Source organism: Numida meleagris, chromosome 1 (assembly GCF_002078875.1).
Source record: "Numida meleagris isolate 19003 breed g44 Domestic line chromosome 1, NumMel1.0, whole genome shotgun sequence".
NCBI classification, from domain to species: domain Eukaryota; kingdom Metazoa; phylum Chordata; class Aves; order Galliformes; family Numididae; genus Numida; species Numida meleagris.
The window spans coordinates 55393390-55414144 of NC_034409.1; the positions used below are offsets into that span (position 1 = coordinate 55393390).

At 39.8% G+C, this 20755-nt stretch overlaps 1 protein-coding gene across 2 annotated transcripts in view; it reads right to left on the reverse strand.

The window, feature by feature from the left end:
* HCFC2 (host cell factor C2) overlaps nt 1–20755 on the reverse strand; it is a 21107-nt gene continuing 352 nt past the window's right edge. Inside the window, exons 2-16 of one of the 2 annotated variants that reach the window (XM_021387136.1) lie at nt 18284–18432; nt 17998–18158; nt 16790–16998; nt 16219–16303; nt 15048–15151; nt 14313–14501; nt 12884–13069; nt 12366–12469; nt 11257–11419; nt 10371–10571; nt 9114–9184; nt 7753–7890; nt 5368–5553; nt 4173–4458; nt 1–2976 (exon numbers count right to left, since the gene is read on the reverse strand). In XM_021387136.1, coding sequence (XP_021242811.1) covers nt 2951–2976; nt 4173–4458; nt 5368–5553; nt 7753–7890; nt 9114–9184; nt 10371–10571; nt 11257–11419; nt 12366–12469; nt 12884–13069; nt 14313–14501; nt 15048–15151; nt 16219–16303; nt 16790–16998; nt 17998–18158; nt 18284–18432 — 2258 coding nt within the window. In that variant the 3' untranslated portion in view covers nt 1–2950. Of the gene's footprint in view, nt 4459–5367; nt 5554–7752; nt 7891–9113; nt 9185–10370; nt 10572–11256; nt 11420–12365; nt 12470–12883; nt 13070–14312; nt 14502–15047; nt 15152–16218; nt 16304–16789; nt 16999–17997; nt 18159–18283; nt 18433–20755 lie in introns of both variants that reach the window. The other variant, XM_021387127.1, reaches the window with a different exon arrangement.

The window sequence follows — 20755 nt, forward strand, 5'->3', positions numbered from 1 at the left end:
TTTACAATGCATTTGATAGGACAACCACTTTATTACAAAGAACAAACGACGCTTCGAAATAAGACTGATCACCTTTAATTGTACAAAATGTCAGTTTCCTTGCAGAGGTCATTAAGTAACAGGCTGTAAGACTAAGTTCACGTCAAATTCGCTATCCTGAAATATCAGATAACAACAGTAATACTTATTTTATATTCAGAGTTTATGGCATGATCGTGTGCTCTACTCCAAACTACATTCAAAAGATATTGCTATAATTACTTTGAAAACACAAAGTGTAGGTTATCGTTCACTTTATTCCCACTTTCACAAGAACATTCCGGCGGCGAAGTTGTAGCGGCGTCTGCCGTATGTGGCACAACTTCCCTCACGAGTTGAGGAAACCTAGACACCCCTACAACACGGACACTGTCACCCGACAGATTTCAGCTTGTTGCACGTTGTTTAGTGACTCGTGAAATAAATGGATAACACGGATCCCCAAGGAGTCGGCGTCAAGAGCGTTGCTCAATTTAAAACTGAACAATCGGTATTTGTCCGGTATCTAGTCGATAGGCAAACAGGTGGGATTTAGACGTGTTAGAAATACAATCCTAAAAACAGACCACAAAGTGTATTTTACAGCATGTACCACAATTGCATTTGAAAGTAAAACCGTAAGGAACTGAAGATTTGCATGTGATCACTATTCAACATCACCCAACTTGGACAAAGAAGAGAAAGTGACATCTCAGTGTCAAGTCAGCTGGAGAAAGCACACTTACAAGGAAATCATACTTTCATTGAAAACGCCACAGTTTTACCCTTTGGTAGTTGTGACACACCCACTGAAAAACAAATTGTGCAAAGCATGTGAAACCAAGTGCAAAAAAACTCCACCCAGACATAACCCAACAGATTTTATTCTTAAATAACAACTCTACGATCACAGCTATCAACCAACAAAACCAAAGCCACAAGTGTTTTCTCTAAAGGCTTCTTTCACAGTACTAATAAGGAAAACCAAGTTATATTTTCTCTAGTTAACAGCTCATGTACAGTAAAGTTTCCATGACCAGAAGTATTGGCGGTGAGATCATACCTGATGAAATGGATCGTTAAAACACAAGTATTTTAAAGCCAGTTAACGTCCGGAAAAATCCTATACATTCATACTATAAACACTGTTTAAAGTGAGTCTGGGTTATCTCTCATTGTCATAACCACAAGATTTTTCTCCGGAGTAAGACCACGCGTTACTCCTGTGCCACAATTAACGCTATTATAGCAATTTATGGTCCCCAGCACTTTTTGTACGCTATCATAGCGTGTGATGTGTTGCAATAATTAAGGCTGTATCAGCACTTCCGCTACAACCCCGACTTGCAGGGTAGCTCAAACTTGGCTATAAAATCTGCTCTGGGATATGTGAGCTGTTTCATCTCTCACATCTCAGCGATACTTCTCCCACCTAACCAGGCACATCATTTTTTTTTTTTTTCCATTTATTTATTTACAAATGCTCTTAAGACAAATTTAGCTGGCAGAGGCAAGCAATCCTACCTTGATGTGTAGTATTTTGGCATTCAGGGCAAAATTAAAGTGCAAAGTATAAACTTCATTGCACAGAAAAGTAATTTAGATTTTATTTCAAAATAAATCTTATTTAGGTGCCTCCATCTATTCACCTAATGACCTTGTCCGACTCAGCCATTTTCCTCTACACTTTGGTAAACATAGGTTTATATAGAGATACATAAATAGCATTTAAAATGTTTACCTTTATTTCACTACTGTGAACACATTTTTTTTTTTTTCCATTTAGCGTAGGAATGGATCAACCTATTCCTAGAAGTAATGCTTGTTGAACTTATCAGCTAGCTAGTTAATGTAAAATGATGCATAGTAAAAGGGAGATACGGAACTTGATTGGTAGAATATACTGGTAAAGCAAACAAGCACTTAAGAATAACTGGAATAAATATGTTGATAGTTGCCATACAGTATGTGCAAAATTGCTTACCGTGTATTCTAAACTTTGGTTAAAATTTTCAGATTGAAGTTGTACAGAAACACGATGGAAGCAACACAAGTGATTACAAACACAGGAATGAGGTAAGTTATTATTAGTGCAAAAAGCAAGCATATGCTAAAAGCAAAGCATATGGATTTAAAGAAAAAAAAATAAAGAGAATGAACCTTGTGGAAGTTTTAATACAAGACCAGAAAGGTCTCTTGTAAACATTGGTATTTACAAGTTGAAGATTTGTACAACTACAAAAGGACCACTCTAAATATTAGTAGTGCATTTACAATGAATTTACACTTCTTTTTTTTTTTCTGCAGTAAGAGAAATGACGAAGTTTACCTTTTTCCTTTTAAATTTTCAGGGGATATCTTTCAGAATAAGGAAAATCGTAAAAAATAGTAAAAAAATCATTTTTGCTTTTGTCTTTTTTTTTTTTTTTTTTTTTTTTTAAAAAAAGTATATATTAAAATATTTATGTTTTAAGTTACTATATAATAACTGGAAAATTTTGCCTTGCTCTCCGACACCACGACGAAGAATTTGGTGTCAGAAATTGAAACCAAACAGAATTCTCTCACACACCAAATCTTCGTGAATTATCTACGCAAGATCTGTGGCAATCATGGGGAACTGTACCTCAAATACTACCGTCAATTTACTTTTGTTTTATTTGAAAAGTGATATACTTACGACATTTTAACTCTCACTATGAAAAAGAGCTGCCGGGTAGAGTATGGTCCTCCACCCCAGCATCTTCACTATAGTTCCTATCTGGTACTCAGACCTGAGCAAGGCTATATAACACCGATGTTTCAAACGTAAAAAAGGTTATATACTTTTAAGATAAAAACAATGCAAAAATAAAATATTTGTAGCATTTACAAATAGTACAAGAGTTACATTAAACACTACATTCGAAACTTGAAATGCGTTACGCTGTTTCTACTTTGAGCTTGATGTTTTCATATCTGAAAAAAGAAGGAGACACGGTTAAACATTTCGTAATTTCACATAGCCTGCCTGCTCAAACACTATCAAAACAACTGCTGCACAGTTGTGGGATACAGACCGTAGGCCAAACCCTTGCCACATAAAGGGTTAACAAAGCATTGGAATTCTAAACGTTACTGAAGACAAAGTTGCTCTCCATCTCAGAAATTCCATGTTCCAAACAAACAGCAAGGTACCCAAGAGCACACTGTCAGCTATCACAGCACCTGGACTAGTAGGACAGCTACACCCAAGCAGCAGCTCAGTGCAAACCAAGGGAGTGGGCAGCTCCCCCTGGCTCTGCCCTTCCTAACCCTCCTCCATGCTCACAGCACCTCTCGCTGAGCTGAGTCAGCTCGCAGCTAGCTGAAAGCCAAGGCAGAAAGCAAAAGGTTATTTTCCAAAACTGAAAAAAAAAAAATACAACCAATTGATGGCACCAGAAACCGCCTAGATGACAAAACGGAAGCTGGGACTGAAAAATCACTTTAACCCAGCCTGTGCTTCTGGATTATACGCTGCCACTAGAAGGCACAGTCCCTCTCTCAGCAGTCACTTGTGCCTTTGTGCTGGTGCTAGCATTTATGCTGCTGCACAGATGGACATCAGCAAACTGACCAGTCTGAAAATGAGGCTTAATTTCCAGTCGGTCCATTCCCATCCCCAACTGATCATAAACCTGTACAAATTCAAGTGCAGAAATGAGATGATAAATCCTGTTGTGAATAACTGTCCTACGGACTTCAAAAAGTGTATCAATCACAAAAATGCACCTTATTTTTTTGTAAAGTGACATATTCTGATACGTAAGGGAAAAAGGTTGAAAAAAAACCAACTGGATTACATGCATGCATGGAACTGGATTACTTGTTAAAATGAATTTTTTTTTAAGCTGAAGTGAAGCCCGGGGAAATCAGAAGCTTACTAGGATTTTATTACTTGAGGGACGAGGTAAGGTTCCACAACCAACATTCACTGCTTGTTTGCATCTGCTTCTGAAGGAGCATCATTTTGTTTAATGCAATGCTAAATTGAACAACCACGCTTTCTTAGAACATCTACGAAGAACAAAATGATATTTCATTGCTGTGCAAAGCACAGTGCTGGGCAAAGTGTTGGTTCTAGAGCCAACAGCTACGACCCATTCAAACACTGCGCCTGACACCGACGTTACCTTGAAGCCATCGAACTTGTGTGGCTGGTCCGTAGCCTCTCTCATTTTTTGCAGAAATCCTGAACACTATAGCAGGCCGGGAAGTGTAATCGACGTGAGCATTTGACAGCTGGGCAGCAGTCACTACACAAGATGTCTTGAGACCGCAGTATATTCTCATGAATACAAGCTGATTTGGGTTTTCCTGCAATTGTGTGGAACGTATTGCTAAGTAGGCAGAATATTCTAAAATATTGCCAGAAGGTGAAGCAGGGGGCTCCCAAGAAAGATGAATACAGTCTACACTCTGGAAAAAAACAGAGAGAAAATAACGATACCACCATTAACCATTAAGTATTCAACTATATATGTAATTTATAAAAATATCTTTATAATACACTTACTATGTGTATATATATATACACACACATCTCTAAGGAGAATCTTGAAATTCTAACCTATTCTGTCATTGTTTCCGTATTCAAGGCTTAACAATTTCTTTCTGCCAGTACTTATGCAGAGACAATACAGATGCCAAAGGACATTCTAGAAAATGAGAACACCCATTTTCTGATCCATACCAGACACAATGAAAACAAATGGTGCTAGATTTCCAAAATACAGCTTTTCTTGTGATTGTAGGTGCACTGAGTTTTCACTAGTACAGAATTATTTCAGGCGACGTGAAACACCAAACAATAAAACTCATCTGCCATTAAAACAAATTACAAATCCCAGAAAAACAGACACAGAAAAACCTCTCCAAACAGTTTTAAGGCAGGACTTGTTGGGGCAGAGGTTTGTAAAAGACATCTACTTGAAAGTTAGCAGATTAAGAGAGAAAAATGCATTTTAGTGTGTCAATTCATTACCAAGGAGTGACCTCTAATTTTGGCAAAATCACAACTGTTTTATGCCAGAAGACTAAAACAGTCATCTGGGGAAGTAATAATGTATCTTTTGACTTTCTTTTTAAACAGGGCAGACTTCTATGAAATTAATGTACAAGAAAAGAAAATAATGGGAAAACTATCAGATGATTAAGATTTATCTTGCAACATGGTCATTAAGTCTTACAATATTTTCACTGCAGTAATTTCTTATAGCACATCACATTGGGCAGAACTCACCAATGAAGAATTTGACACTATTATACGTATCATATGACAATTTTCACTTAAAAAAAAACAAAACAGCAATTATCTGTATTTCTCACCTTGGTGATTTTGACTGTTGAAGGAGCTCCAGGAAAACCTGGAATGCATGTCTTGAATTCACTCACTTTACTGAAAGGGCCAACACCACAGCCATTAATTGCAGCAACTCTGAACCTGTACACCGTGCCTGGAAAAAGATCCTGCTTCTTAAGTAGCCTGTAGTCTGGTACATCTGCATCTTCCATCTGAAAATAAAGCAACATTAGAATAATACTTTTTCAAGTATTCTAAACACAATTAGCCTAAAAAATAGCAAGAAACTGAGATTAGTAAGTTTAACTTAAACCGAAAACTGATTTAACATTTTTGTACTTCCATTGGGATTTATAGAAGGGTTCTGACTGAAGCACACCGTGCACCCACCCACCTACATACTCAGATATTTAAACCGAACGGCATCTCTAGTTTAGTTTTACTTGGGAAAGTAAAAGCAAAGAAGCACTGCCAACTGTATAGCCCACGATTTAATTTGTATACTCCCCTGTCCTCAAAAATCTTTTTCTTTCAAAAAGGCTCATTCCTACAGCTAGAGGTTACAATTTTATGAAATGGCAATCACAATGTTTCTAAAGAAAAGCACAGTTAGTAAGTTAGTAGCAAGTACATTAGGGTCACAAAGATGATCACAGGGCCCGAGCACCTCTCCTGCCAAGACAGGCTGGGGGAGCTGGGATTGTTCAGCCTGGAGAAGAGAAAGCTGTGGGGAGATCTCATTGTGGCCTTCCAATATTTAAAGGAAGTTTCTAAACATGAGGGAAATCAACTTTTTATATGGTTAGACAGGGACAGGACAAGGGGGAATGGTTTTAAACTAAAGGAAGGGAGATTTAGATTAGATGCCAGGAGGAAGTTTTTACTGAGAGAGTGATGAGGCACTGGAACAGGTTACACACAGAAGCTGTGGATGCCCCTGTCCCTGGAGGTGCTCAAGGCCAGGTTGGATGGGGCCCTGGGCAGCCTGATCCAGTACTTGATCTGGCAGCTGGCAGCCCTGCCTGCGGGAGGGGAGTTGGATCCTGATGATCCTTGAGGTCCCTCTCAACACAAGCCATTCTGTGATTCTGAAATGTTACATACTAGCGTATTTCCATGTTTAACACATGCATTGATACAGCCTTGAACTACCTGAACTACTACTGAGCTACTTTCCTTGCAAATAACGTGCAAGAAATCACAATCTATATAAACACCGTAAAGTGTGCTACATAAACTCTTTAAAACTGACACGTGAAGTGTTTTCAAGAAAGTGTTCTGTTCTTCATCTCAAGAAAACCCATTGATGAAAGACAGCACGTTGAATACCTTTAGCAGCCAACAAACATTTTTATACTATCGATCCTACAAACCCACTGTAGAAAGATATGGGTACCTTACATAACAGGACAGCACAATCAGTATTTACAGAAGTAGAGATAAAAGTGCTCAGATTGCTCACTGACACATACATATGTAGCAAAGATTAAAATCCCTCCATGGGTTTTATTTTCTCTCATACGCTCCATCTACAAGCAGGAGATCTAAGCTGTTTACTAATGGCTAAAGTGCCACAGGTAAAGCACAGATCTGTTCTGGCAAAAGGAAAGCACAGCTAAATACTTGGCCATTTGGTGACGGCCAGGTCACATGCAAGTAAGTGTCAAGTCTGTGTAAGTGAACACTGATTTCTGAGTTTGAAGTCAACTCAGACATCTTTTTAAGAGAAACAGCCCCCTGACTGCAGGCATTTCTGGCCATTTAAGCGACACAGTAATCAGTTTTGTTTCTAGTCCACTTAGGCATCATTAATTTACACTTTCACCACCAAAACTACAAGGGTTTTGCAAGTTACACATGTACAGTATTTTAACATACAAACTTCTAAGTTTATGTTGTTAGACTTAGAGACATCAAATACAAAACCCACTATAGGCCCACATCTGATCTTTTTAAACATCCCATACTAGGTGTTATTAGTATTTTTAAAAGTATCTAAGTGAAGATCCTTGAGACAGAGAGGAAACTGACTGAAATGTTTCAGTGCTCTAGTGAAATCACGTATTGTGAAGTTCTTTACTGTTCAGTTTTCAGGGGTTTGAAAGTTTACTAAGTTGAAAATTCCTTCCTGAAGCTACAAATAGAAACATGGAAAGAATTAGCAACAGAACAGTAAGATGTTCCATATAATTAGAAGAAAACAACAGAAGAAGATACATCTGGTTTAGGATACAGTTAAAAAAAAGTAGGCCAAATATGTCAGAAACTACACGGTCATAAAATACAAAAAGCCTGTAACCACCAATTTGTGCTGCAGTATCAGAAAATTTCACATTTTGTTGTCAAGCATATGAGCATCATATTTGAAAATGCACAAGCGCAAGCTACGTCAGGGAAAAATGAGCAGCTACCTTGTTAGAGGCATTCAGTGTTTCCTCTGGCAGCAAGTAGAACTGGCTCACCACAGCACTGCTGTTCTTAAAAATTCCAACATCATACCACTGTCGGTCCCTTGATTTCACCGCTGCCATCTGCCTTTGTGGAGCTTTCTAGTATTTGAAGAACACGTTATGAAGACCATCCATACTTCAATACAGTATAAAAAAAACATTTCAAGATTCTAGTGTATGTAGAGTTCCCTTTCATACCACTGAGCTGTTCTTTATACTTCAAATGAATACGCATTTATTATTAACATATGGTTCAAAACCAACAGGTTCTCAAAAATTTAGGAAAGGATCATCACTTAAAAAGAAAGAGTAATTCTAGCTGGGACGTCATCTCTGACATTCTAGTTTAAGCAGGGAGGGGAAGAAGCTTAAGCCTGTAGAACTAAGTGTGTGTGGCAGCATGTAGTTGTGAGTTAATTTTGCTCAGATTAACAAAAGCGTTGTGACGTGGTCGCATATCAACAGCTCTGTCTGGGATTCTGCTATACTTCTGCCCCAAACATACTCCCTGCAGCAAGCAGCTGCTAAATTTGCACCGCAGAGCAGAACTTCTGCTGTGGCGTGGGACAACAGCTGTAGAAGGCATGGGAACTGTGTGGATTGACCCAGAAAGGCAATCCATCCTTCTTGTTTGACTCCGGGCACCAGGAAGAGTGCCTGCACGGCCAGTGCTGTCCAGCACAGACCGTGTTCCTGCTAGCGTGGAAAAGGGGCAGGAGTGTTAGCTGCTATTGGCAAAAGCAGCCCAACTCTTTAACAGCTGCTGCTTCTTCCCATCCTTAGCTCCACTCTTTTGGTGGCAAAACTAGCACCTTGGTTTTGTGTATTGAAATGTAAGCAGGTGAAATAGGAGGCATTTACTTTTTTCAGGAAGTATTTACAGCTTGCATAGCCAGTCCCCATCTCTTCTAGGGAAAAACATCAAGATGTCAGTTCAGTTACGTTTCAAACCTACACATCAGCAGCTAACACTACACCTGATTTAATACGTATCTCATTTTAAATTCAGTTGTGCAGACAGAAGAACATTCCACATTTGCGCATCATGCAGCAGAAAGCCCACTCCACTGTGCCAGTCGATGAAAATGATTCAACAGCTGAAACACATTCTTGGATCTCCTCCCAACTAAACAACTGCTATTTAGACTCAAATCTAACCCGCATGATGCGACCAGTTTGACAACAGAAAATGTTTCCCCCCCATATTATTCACTTCCAGCCCTAAATATACAATTTTCCTCTTTCAAAGAGGCACGGTTAAAGAAAAACGGAAGAGCCCTTACAATTAACCAACAGAATACAATTTGCTTTTGCAGACTTACAGAGGAATGTGAATCATTTGCCTGTCCGGTATTGACCTTTGTTGAAGGCATGAAATAAGCAGTTTCAGCAGCTAGAAACAAAAAGTTACATCGAAAAAGCTTAACTTGCAAGAAAAACGTAATACAAAGTCCACAGAGATGACCTCAATAGTCATTTACAAGCGTTTGCTGCAAAAGCGTGTCTCAAAGCTCTTTTGCATGCAGTTCTATTTATAACACGAACAACTAATTTTGGCTCGCTTCGTATTCACAGCACCTGACACTACAGATAACTGTGGGTAATTCAGAACTTGGAAGGCAGGTCTCAGAAAATCCTAAGCTGTGACATAATCGTGAAATCAATACGGAATACTGTGAACAACCAACCTAAATATCAGACCGAGGCACATACTGATGACGCTGTACAAACAGCCTAAGCCTAACATCTTAACGCACGTTTCCGACATTCAGAATTCAGACTGTATTAATCAGAGCAATTACTCTTTTAACAATCCTAAGAAACGGGAAAATAATACTTCTTAAATTTAAAATGTAACCTCTAAAAAATAAATCAAAGCACATGAACAACGCAAGGGAATATTAGTACTCTCTACTTGGGCTTGTGTTTTGCTTTTAAAAAACAATACTGTTGAGTAAAAATGACACTACTCGGTGTCAATAAGAGAATACTGTTCTGAGTGTTAGTTAAAGAACAACAGCAAGCACAGCCTGGTGATTTTCAAGAAAAACAAAACGTGAAAAGGTACCGACATGTTTAGCTTCTGTACTGATGCTTATTTTGGCTATTTCAAACACGCTGTAAAGAGGTCACCACGTTTGCCTAGCGGTGAGCCAGCCACGTGAGCTGCCGTGCTCATTACAGAGGTCAGTTATTTAAAATAAAAAAAAAATCCAAGGTTACAACCTATAGACTTCTGCTGACTAAAAAAAGCAGTCGCCGGATGAAAGCAGATGTCCCATGGGCAACAAAACTGCCCACCATGGCTATTTATAAGACAGGCTTCTGCACAAAGATTTAAAGGACTCGTCACCTACAGAAAACAAAGCGGTTTACAAAAGCATAAAAAGAATACCCTGGCTTTTAGAAATACGTAAATCACAGCAGAGATCATTCAAGCTGCCTGAGGTCCTCTGTAGCCCAAAGCCCTATCTCTATCCCAGGTACTAGTCAAGATGGGAATCCCACCACACTACAGGAACTCTGATGGCCTTAGATATATACGGCTCAAAATACAGTATGTGAAACACATTTCAAACCTTCAGATTTTGAATTGAATGTTGTTAGTGAAGTTTCATCTTTAACAACTGCCCCATTTGTACTTGATGATTCAGTTTTAACAGCCTGCTGGGTTACCATAGTTTGTGTGCTGGAGACAGTACTGGATACAGAAGCATCAGGAATTACAGTTCGTTTGTCCAAGTCATGTAATTCACCTACATTTGCTGAAGTCTGAGGACCTTAGAAAAAGAAAATATTGATCAGAATTCAATACTGATGATACCTAATGGATCTCAACTTAATCTAATGGCTTTAGTTTCACATACAAACAGAGATTTAGATTAGATCTGATTATGAAATCAATACGGAATACTGCGAACAAATAACGCAAATGCTTCTTTATGTATAAGGCTTAGGAAGAACCTGTCTGCACAGTCATAACCAGATATACGTACACCAGTGTATTAAAACTGCAATTTCATTTGTGTTAGATGTATTCCGTATCCCTCTGGTGATGAAAGAATTCATTTGGGAAAAAAAACCAAACATCCACACAAATGAACGTCAGAGTTTTATAACAACCAACTTCACCGACGACAGTGGGAGTCTCACTCAGCACTAAGACCCAAGATGTCCATGCGATACTTACATTACAGTGAAGATAACAAAAATGGTCACGTCATCTAAATTACATAAAAATCCAATATAAACAGACCGTGTGCTCAGGCCTGGATTCAACTAACTGAACTTAGGATCTCATTTTTCTTCATACCTTCTAAAAATACATACAGTACTAGCTAGCACAAGGAATTTTATAAAGGCATCTAAATTAATTTTAAATTACAAGACAAATAATCTCACTTTGGGTTTATGAGACAAATTTAACACTCGCTTCTTTATTAATTTATTCTATAGATATCTTACTTGAAGTACAAACAGGCAAAAGAGAAGGGGCATTTGATTCTTTGAATCCTGTTGCATCTGCATGGTTTTTCATAGCCTCCTGTGTGATCTTGTTTTCAGGTGCTGCAGCCTTTTCTTTTCCTTCTGTTTTTAACAGTGAGTTGGATGAAAGGGAAACTTGGACCTAGCCAAAACAATACATGGGTTAACATTTAACTGCAACGCTCAGAAATGTCAGTTGCAAACATGGCATGAAAACACTTGCTCAAAAACAACAAATGAAAGTCCTCCAACAAATCCCACTAGCATTTTAATTTGCAACAAGCAACCAATCTAAGAATCCACATTTTTTAGCTATCTAAAACAAAGACTCAAGCTCTAAATCGACTTAGAAGTACCCCTATCCCATACTAGATTTTATCTGAGCAAGCTCACGTCCTTATTACGTGGAAGCTCATTGATGCATACATTTAGTCCACTAGGGAGATGAGAAGGAGGGTTGGGGGGAGAGGAAAATGACAATTAGAAAAGCTTTCATCCATTGCTTCTCTGGTACGTACCTAAGGATTCTATTGTTAGTAAAATTCACAATACTTCCACATTCGTTTTCTGCAAGAATACATTATGCATTCCATACAGATCTGAGGGTTACCCAACTAAGAAAAGGCCTACATTTCTAAAAATGTGATCCTCTAGCCACAGATTTTCCTCTCTCTTTCTTTCAAATTGGCAAAACAGTGGAATATCTAAAACTGCATGAAAACCCCTAACAAAGAAGAAACATGCATTATCCTTCTTGCTTCCCACATTCATTTCATGAACATTTTGAGGATGTAAAATATTTCTACTGTTATCAGGTTCCCAGTTAGCATTCTGGAAGTCAGTACAGTCACAGTTTCCTCTACACGTTACCACAAAGAGGACTTTAAAGACTGTGTCAATCAGGAAAATTAGATGAATATAAGAAAGCAAACAAGCACTTCAGCAGGTGTCTTCTTTGTTGTTGTTTGACTTTGGGGTTTCCTAAGGTCTAAAGGTATGCAGGGATTTTAAAAACTGAGAAAGTATCTGGCAGTTCTCTCACTTCCCACAGTTCTTTGCCACCTCAGTGTTTTTCAGTTTACACTTACGTTATTAGGAATGACATTATTTGCTTGGCTGGGATGATCCACCTTCATTTCTGGGCAAGGGACACTAGGCAATGATTGTGGACTTTGATGTAGAGAAGAGCCACCTTTCAGGTAAACAAAAGCAAATTCCAATCGGTTACATAAAGCTTAGTATTATGTTGGGTGGAATCTATTCCAGTAAGCAAGAGGGAAACATGAAGTTGCCTAAAGGATGACTCGGTTGTTAGATTGAAATGCAACTGCATGGCCAAATGGTCAGTTAAAATCCCTTCCTCACTGCCTGCCCTCAAACAACCCAGCACTGCACAAATAACTTCAGCGCTCAGACAGCTGACCAGAACAGACAGAGACAGGATAAAGCTGAGTTCTCTACAATTATGACCTGTATTTTGGAACAGCTAAAGAAATAGGGTCTCTCAAAATTATCTTGTTTTTAAAAACAAACTCGTATTCATTACTTATACAAATATCTACTCTGCCTTTGCACAAGCGATAGCATAAAGTGATCTGACCACTACCTTGTGAACTCAGCACTGATGTCTCAGGAACCCCAGTGCCAGGCGTTCCAGCTGCTGTGGGCACTGGTGAGTCAGCATGTAATTGAAGAAGATATCCTTCAACAGTAGGTACTTCATCCCACTTCACTTGGAAAGAGTTGGTTGTAGCTCTAATCAGCTGTACTTGTGAAGGCGCTGGAGGCTTCTCTACAAGAACCCAGGAAGACACAGATGCCATGTTTGAAATTGCTCTCTTTAACAGTTTAAGAAATACCTATACAATGCAAGCAAAATCGAGAGTTCCCTTTTCACTTACATACAATATATACCAAATTAAGCAAAAGACATTGTCAAAAGTGCCAAATCAAGCACAAAATTGCAAATTGCCATTCTAGAGCATTCAGAAATAACGACATTTTTATGCTTTTTCTTAGGGTTTTCTGCTGCAAGTATGTCTTTGGGTTGTGTAGACATCATCATAGGCATTAAACACACAAAAGATCCTCACCTTCACCCAGAAGACTGGACACAGCTCTGACTCCTAAAGCTTTACATATTCCTGGAAAGAATTCACAGAAGATTGCGCTTCCTTTTCGCTTGCACTATATAGCTAAAGTGAACTTTCCCTCAAACTCCTGTGCAGGCTGAAGCCCACGCATGACTCAGTGCCAATCCTCTCACTAGCCTTGATGCCTGACTAGGACACACTCTTCCCTTGCTGCTCCTTTTCATACTCTAACCTTTCAGAGGGAGAAAACCAAACCAAAACACCAATGGAAAAAATCAACAAAAACACGTTCTCCACTGCCCTGAATGTTTCACCATCTCCAGTAACCATTCCCACACTTCTGCTTGAGTAGACAAGAACTCCCACCTGAAAGTACTATTCTAATCCCCTCACTCCCAATACTACCTCAGTGCCCTGCTATCAAACAAATATCCATTGTTTCAGCTAGTAATGAGTGTTTAGTGCTCCAAAAATCCCTTCAGCCCCAGAACAATTTGGTCCCGATTTCTCTGATAGCATCCTTTAGCAGTCCAGGAGATGAGGAAGCAGCAGCAGCAATGATCCCATGAGAAGGAGGGGTTTAGAAAAAAGAAGCAAGTAGCAAGAGAAAAGATCGCTCCAAAAAGAGAAGCGAGGAACTCTGAGTTTAGGTAAAACATCTGTTAGAACTTTGTATCTATCAACTATGACATGCAATACAGAATCTAGCTACAATGTTCTTTCAGGGGCTTTAAATACAGCTTTTTACTGTTATTTTTCCTCATGGCACTACCGCCGTAGCCTTCAAACAACTGACTGTGAAGTGTGGTTCATGTGAACAAGCTTTAAAATTTAAAACACCTTTGTGTTTGCTACAGCTTCAGAGCTCCTGATCACGATAGCTTCCTATACATCAATAAAATACGGAGCATAGTACAGTTCCTTTATTTATTTCTGACTCACCAGTATCAAGGTACCAAAGATCTTTGCAGCAAACTTGATTGTTCCAAGCTTTTCTGTAACCATCTCTACCACTCCAGATATACAGACGAGTGCCAACTGCTACAGCACAGTGTCCTGCTCTTGGCCCTGGTAACAAGTTACTTTTGTCTTCCTGGCAATCTGAGATCAGGCCTATCCATTCTGTGGTATCTAGTAAATGAAACTCAAAAAATTTAGTTTCCAGCTGTTTTTCAAAATCAGCAATACATACGTTAATACACTTATCTGCTCAGAGAAAACGGAAATAAATTACCTCTGTTTTTATACTGATTGCGTTAGCGTTTTCAATATTACAAAGAGAACGTCACTTTCCAATTAATTTGCAAACACGTTCAACTAATACAGCATCAATTTTCTAATACAACACCGGGGACAGTTCTGTTGCGATTTAGAAAGAATGCATTTCAGGATCTGTCTCTTGCATCCCACTATACATGGAGAAGTACTATCGATATTACCCACTACTAAACGTGTACAAACAAAGATTTCCATCAGCAAATCTGCTGCATGTTCAAAAGAAAAAAGTATAACTTCTTAAGAAAGTTGATAAAAAGAACTGTATCTTGTGCAGTCAGCTAGGTTCACAGCTGTACGTGCATCTTAAAACTTTTCTCAGCGTCTTCAGAACGTTTATTCTATTCTGTTAGGAAAGTATTAATTCAAAATGCCCACTCCCAGAAAGACAGAGACACTAACCCAAATTAAGATAAGCAAATGAACCGGTACATTTCCATTCACCATCATGAGTAGAAATTTCACCTCCTGCTGACTGTGGAACCCATCCACCAAAAATATACATTCTGAAATGAAAGAAAAGAGGGAAGAGGGAAAAAGAGAAGAAAAGCCAGTTAACATTTCCAGACCTGCTGCATGTGCTCTCTCAAACTAGGACAAAACAGAAGATTTCCAATGCTTTACAGTTCTGGTTTACATCAGATTGTATGGGAATCTTGTTGCAGACATCTACCTTGCGAAAATTATGAGTAAGTTAACTGATTAAAAAAAAAAACCAAAAACCAAACAACCAAACAACAAACTCAACTTCCCAGATACAGAAGTTAATACTTGATCTTTTCATAAATCACCAAACTGCTGAGACTCTACAAAAATCATGCATTTACATGGCATTTCTACACTTTCATCGTACACCTCTCAATAAATAATTCTACACTTAGAAGACAGGTATCTAAGTTGGGCACTGAAACTTAAAAACACAATGCAGGCTACAACCTAATAAAACTTTATGTATTAAAAAAAAAAAAGAAAGCTAAGCTCTTGGCTCAGAAAACACAAAGCTTTTTCACTTCTTCCCCATCTGTTGCCTCTTTCTCCTCACCTTGGCTTATAAACTGATTTGAAACGGACTGAAATCCACGTTTAAAAGTCCATTTTGTCAATGCTACCTGCCACAACAAGTCATACTGACAAGAAGTGAAGTAACAAAGAACAGACCACAGAAAAACTGGTCCACAAAAATACAGAAAGGTTTAGCCTAGAGCTAGTTCTATTCTTTGAGTGAGTTACTTCGTGTAGCTATTTCCTCGTCACAGACAGAGAGGCACTGAAGTTGGCTCCTGACAGAGCCAGCTCAGGTCCAGCTGATTCTGCCCCAGAATGCACAGAGACGCATCAAGAAACTTGGAAAAATGCCAATGGGTTGAGTAGACCATCCTGCTGTGTGGAAACACCAACAGTTTGATAACTCTAAATTAAAAGTGATACTTTAAGACTTCCACTGAGGTAGAGGAACAGAAGCAGAAAAGCACTCTACAGGGCTGACGGTTTATACTGAGCAGTAGTGGATAAGCATCGTCATTCTCCTACTAGGTGTACCTTTCTATAGTTGAGCTTTTAACAACAGACATACTTGTTTCCTATTACATTGGCCGTATGGAGACTGCGAGGAAGTGGTACTGTCCCTTTAGTTTCTGGTCTTGACCAGGTCATGGTTTCTAAAAGAAAAAGAATAAAAATCCTCAAGTAACTTACTGCTGCGTAGTTCACTACCTGGGGTTTAGGTGGGAATATACCTCTAAAATTTAATAAAACAAATTTTCACCTTTTGAAGTGGCCCATTTACAAAAGGAAGTGCAATAACACGCACTTAGAGCTGCTTTTAAAAATCACACCAAATTCTAAACGGCTGTTTTTCAAAAGGATATATTAAACCCATTTTCTTCACGATTATTCAACACGGTTACCACAGTGACAGTCTTTAATGCAATCTAAGACAACAATCTCACAGCATAACCCAAATCAGTGAGGATAATAAATGTAAACAATGCTGTACCTGTCTCATTCAAAAAATTATGAAAGGTTAACACCACAGTGTAATTCTCGATAGCATCTGCACCACAGAATGCCATTAGTCCTGATATATCTTAATATTTCCTCATAGCCAGTGAAGCCCCTACACTTCTGCTGGCAAATAAACTCACCTATGTCAAGTTCCCAGAGATCGTTAAGCCGACAGCCACACATCCCTCCAAAAATATACATCTTTGGAACTCCCAAATCTTTTCTGCAGTATACAATGGCCGTGTGTGATTCTCGGGGAGATGGCAAGATCCCTTTTGTCACAGGAATACTCCAGCCAACAACTCCAGATCCATGCTGCAGCTCCAGCTCATAGAAATCATTTAAATATCTAAGAGAATTATTGAGAAAGTATGAAAAATATGTTTATAATCAAGATTATAAATGAGCTTTAAACCCCCACCACTTGCTTGTATTACCACTTCTGCCTTGGAAGAGAGGAGTACCTTAAAATCCCAGAACATTTGACGGCATTATGGACAGTACCTAAACAAAACTAATTTAAAACAAAAAAATGAACTGTGGTAACTTCTTGCCTCTAAGATAGTAGGCTCTCACATTGTAATTCATGCACTATGGTTCATCAAAAAAACATTCCAAACTGGCAAACAAGATTCTTAGCCAAAATTACTATGTATGGAGAAACTTGGAAGAAACTGCAGAGCTGTAAGAAATGCACACGGGATGTTCAAGAACTGCTGCAACTCTAAGGCAACAAAGGTGAAAAGAAGCTGTTTTTTTTCTGACGCGTTCAGCGTCCCAGCAGACAATTAGCCGTGTGTTGATGTTGGAAAGTTAATTTTAGATAACTTTTGAGTCTTGGCACTCACTCTGGATACCTCTTGTTTAATGAGTTTCAGATTGCTCAGTGGATATAAGCACTCTCAACTGCAGGTGAACACGATATTAAATTTCAGCGTCATAGAACTTTTTATTGATAATAAAGGCAACTTCAGCTGTTACTCTGAAAAGATTGTAACTATTTTCCGTAGCATTATAGATGAAAATTCCGTTGCGAATTCCCTCATGACCCACGAGACTTTGCCTATTTAAGTAATTCTAACTAACAAGCGTTCTTAAAAACATCACCTAGGGAAAATACCAAAGTCTACTCACGTTTCTCTCCAAAAAGGTGAAAGCTTTCAGTCCATGCTCCATTCAGTGTGATTAGCAGAAGGAATATTTAAGCTTCCTAGCCTGCCAACCCTTCACCCTACAATCAACGCATCATGCAGGACAGCCTCCCTAGAATGTTCCTCTTTAAAGCTGTTGCACCCAGTCTTTTTTTGTTGCCATTTTAAGTCACCGAGATCAATCCAAACCAGCATACCTGGGAACATTATTATTTGAATCCTCACTTTCATTTGCCAGGCCACCAAATAAGTAGCACTTGTTACCATATAAAGAAAAGCTGTGGCCAAGACGAGGACAAGGCGGTGATCCAGTGGAAGGAGCTTGAGGTTTTACTTTCTTCCAGAGCCATCGGCTTGCCTTAAAGACAAGAAATGCAAAATCAGAAATATCTTCATTCATATCGCAGGTGGTAAAATGTGCTTTTTTCTAAGTAGATATACGAAGTACTCTGCGAAATTGGAACATTTTCAAACATCTCCTACCTGTAATTCATATAAATCGTTGCTGTATCTTCCATATTCAACCATTCCTCCAAAGACTAGTATTCTGGTACCATCACAAACAAATCCATGCGCTGCACAGCCTGGAGGAATATCTCCCCTTACTGCAGGAAGGAACCACTGATTTGTAGCTACAGTTAAGGAAAAAAAAAAAAAAAGATTTAAACACTGAAACACGGAGAAAAAGTGTATTTTTAAACATCTCTGCTGTCTAAATAATTACCTTTCCTGTGGATGACTGTAAATGGGCTGCTTAACGATATGTTTTAAAATGCCAGTTAATTGATTTAAAACACTTGAGAAAGAAAAACAAAACAAATAAGCAAGACAACCAAAACAATCTCCAACACCTCTATGAAACCATAGTGTTTCTCAATAGAGGAGCATGAGGTCACTGAGACAGTTACCAAGGGTCACACAGCAATTTTTTGCTGAAAAAAGAAGCTAATGAGGAACATGAGTGCTGTTCCACACAAAAGAGATAACTATACTAACTCAGAGCACCAGCCCTAGAAACAGAATTATCATAGCTGCAGCAGGGTGGCAGTGTGCCTGGACTTAATAGCCCTATTGAAAAACTAATTACACAATTCTGGGACCAATGCTTGTATCTACTGAGTATGCACTGAAAAGGCAGAGGAGGCACACAGAGACAGTAAACAACAATTGAGACTGCCTGATACAGTAGCAAGTTGTTGTTTAAACTGTATTAGAACTAAGGAATTGCAGGAAATGTATCCTCCTTTTCCAAAGGTTTTTTTCATGGCTAAGAAGAAGAAACGCGTGAAAGTCAAAGCTTCCAGTGGCCACTGCTGCAGAGGATTAAGCAATCCTCACCGTGTGCCAGGTCTCTGGAAGTCATCACACCCACAGCAGAAGCAACAGGTGCCACCCCAAGCACAGGGGCTCCAGGTCACAGCCCTGCGCTTTACCCCTCAGACAAAATAAAGGTCACTCTCAACCAAACACCTGCCTGGGGACTGCAACAACTGAGTCATCGCCCTGCCTGCCTCTGTGGCGAAGGGGCGCACACTTTTGGAGTCTGGGCAGAAAAATAAAAACGTGATGCTAAGACTCGCTGAAAAGGCATCTATGCCAACACTTGTTCTCATAGGCATATACAAGCTGCTCCAAACGTAATGCCTCCTATTTATGATGTTGGCCCACAAAGTCAGAGGCAGATGTTGGTAGTACGGCAGTAGAGGTCGAACCTTCCCACCAATACCCCATTACATGCTGTTGCCATGTGACAGATGGCAGCAGAGGGACAGTCTGACAGAACGGAGCCTGACACAGAGGTGTGTATGAAGGAAAGATGTGTCACCGAATTCCTCTATGCAGAGAAATGGCACCCACTGACATTCACTGACACTTGCTGTACACTTATGGAGACCAAACAGTGGATGTGAGCACAGTGAGACAGTGGGTGGTGAAAAACTGTGAAACAGTGGGTCATCTCCAATGGCATAGGTTTTTATGATCACAGCATGCAGGCTCTTGCTCATTGGTGGCAAAAATGCACAGCTAATGGTGGTGACTGTGTTGAAAAATATTCCTTTGTAGCTGAGAATTTGCTCTAACAAACAGCGCTACTGTACTCTTTGTACCTGTTGTAGTTTCCAAGGAAATATATAGGAGGCATTACTTTCAGAGCAACCTATGTTCATATCTAGAAGCTTTATTTTGATTACTTGTCACAACAGCACGGTTAAGATACCCTTCCCCTGCCTCCTAGAAACGTGATTAGATTACATTTTTACACTACCATGGAAAAAAAATTGCTCAGGTGAGCTCTGACACCAAGCGTTTTCCTCTCAATGCACTACCTCTGGATGATATCCACCCTCATGAATTTATCCTAAAATAAGCAAAAAACAACAACAACAAAAAAACCCACAGTAACAGTGCCATCCCCTTTTTGGAGTGTGTAGGGAAGGCATTTCTGAATGATTCTTAAAAGTCGGTGAGTTGAAAGGATGGCCCACACGCTGCAGCCTTCACGCTTTCGGTACACACTACCAGCAACCGAGAAGCGGCTGTGGAGCACCGCTCAGCCACCCAACTCCCTCACTTCAGGCCCACAGCTGAAACCGCACCGAAGTTTCCCAGCCTTATACAGCACGGCGCGCAGTAACTCTTCAGGCATCCCATCTTCCGCACACAAACCACCCTGCAGCAGCTCCCAGCCTAGAAAGCCTCCCGACGCCAGCACGCTCGCTTTCCTCAGCGAGATGCGCGCTTCAGCTCGTTCAGCTCCAGTCCCTTTTGCAGGACCGAGGAAGGAACACAGCAGAACGCGGGCGCGGCGCGAACCCCGGGAGCCCTGCCCGGGGCGGGCGGCGCTTTTCCAGTCAGCGGCCTCGGGGCAGGGCGGGAGGCTGCGGGCAGTGTTAGGGCGCCACCCCCGGCCGGGCAGCGGGCCCGAGCCCAGCGCCCGAGCCCTGCAGGGACGTG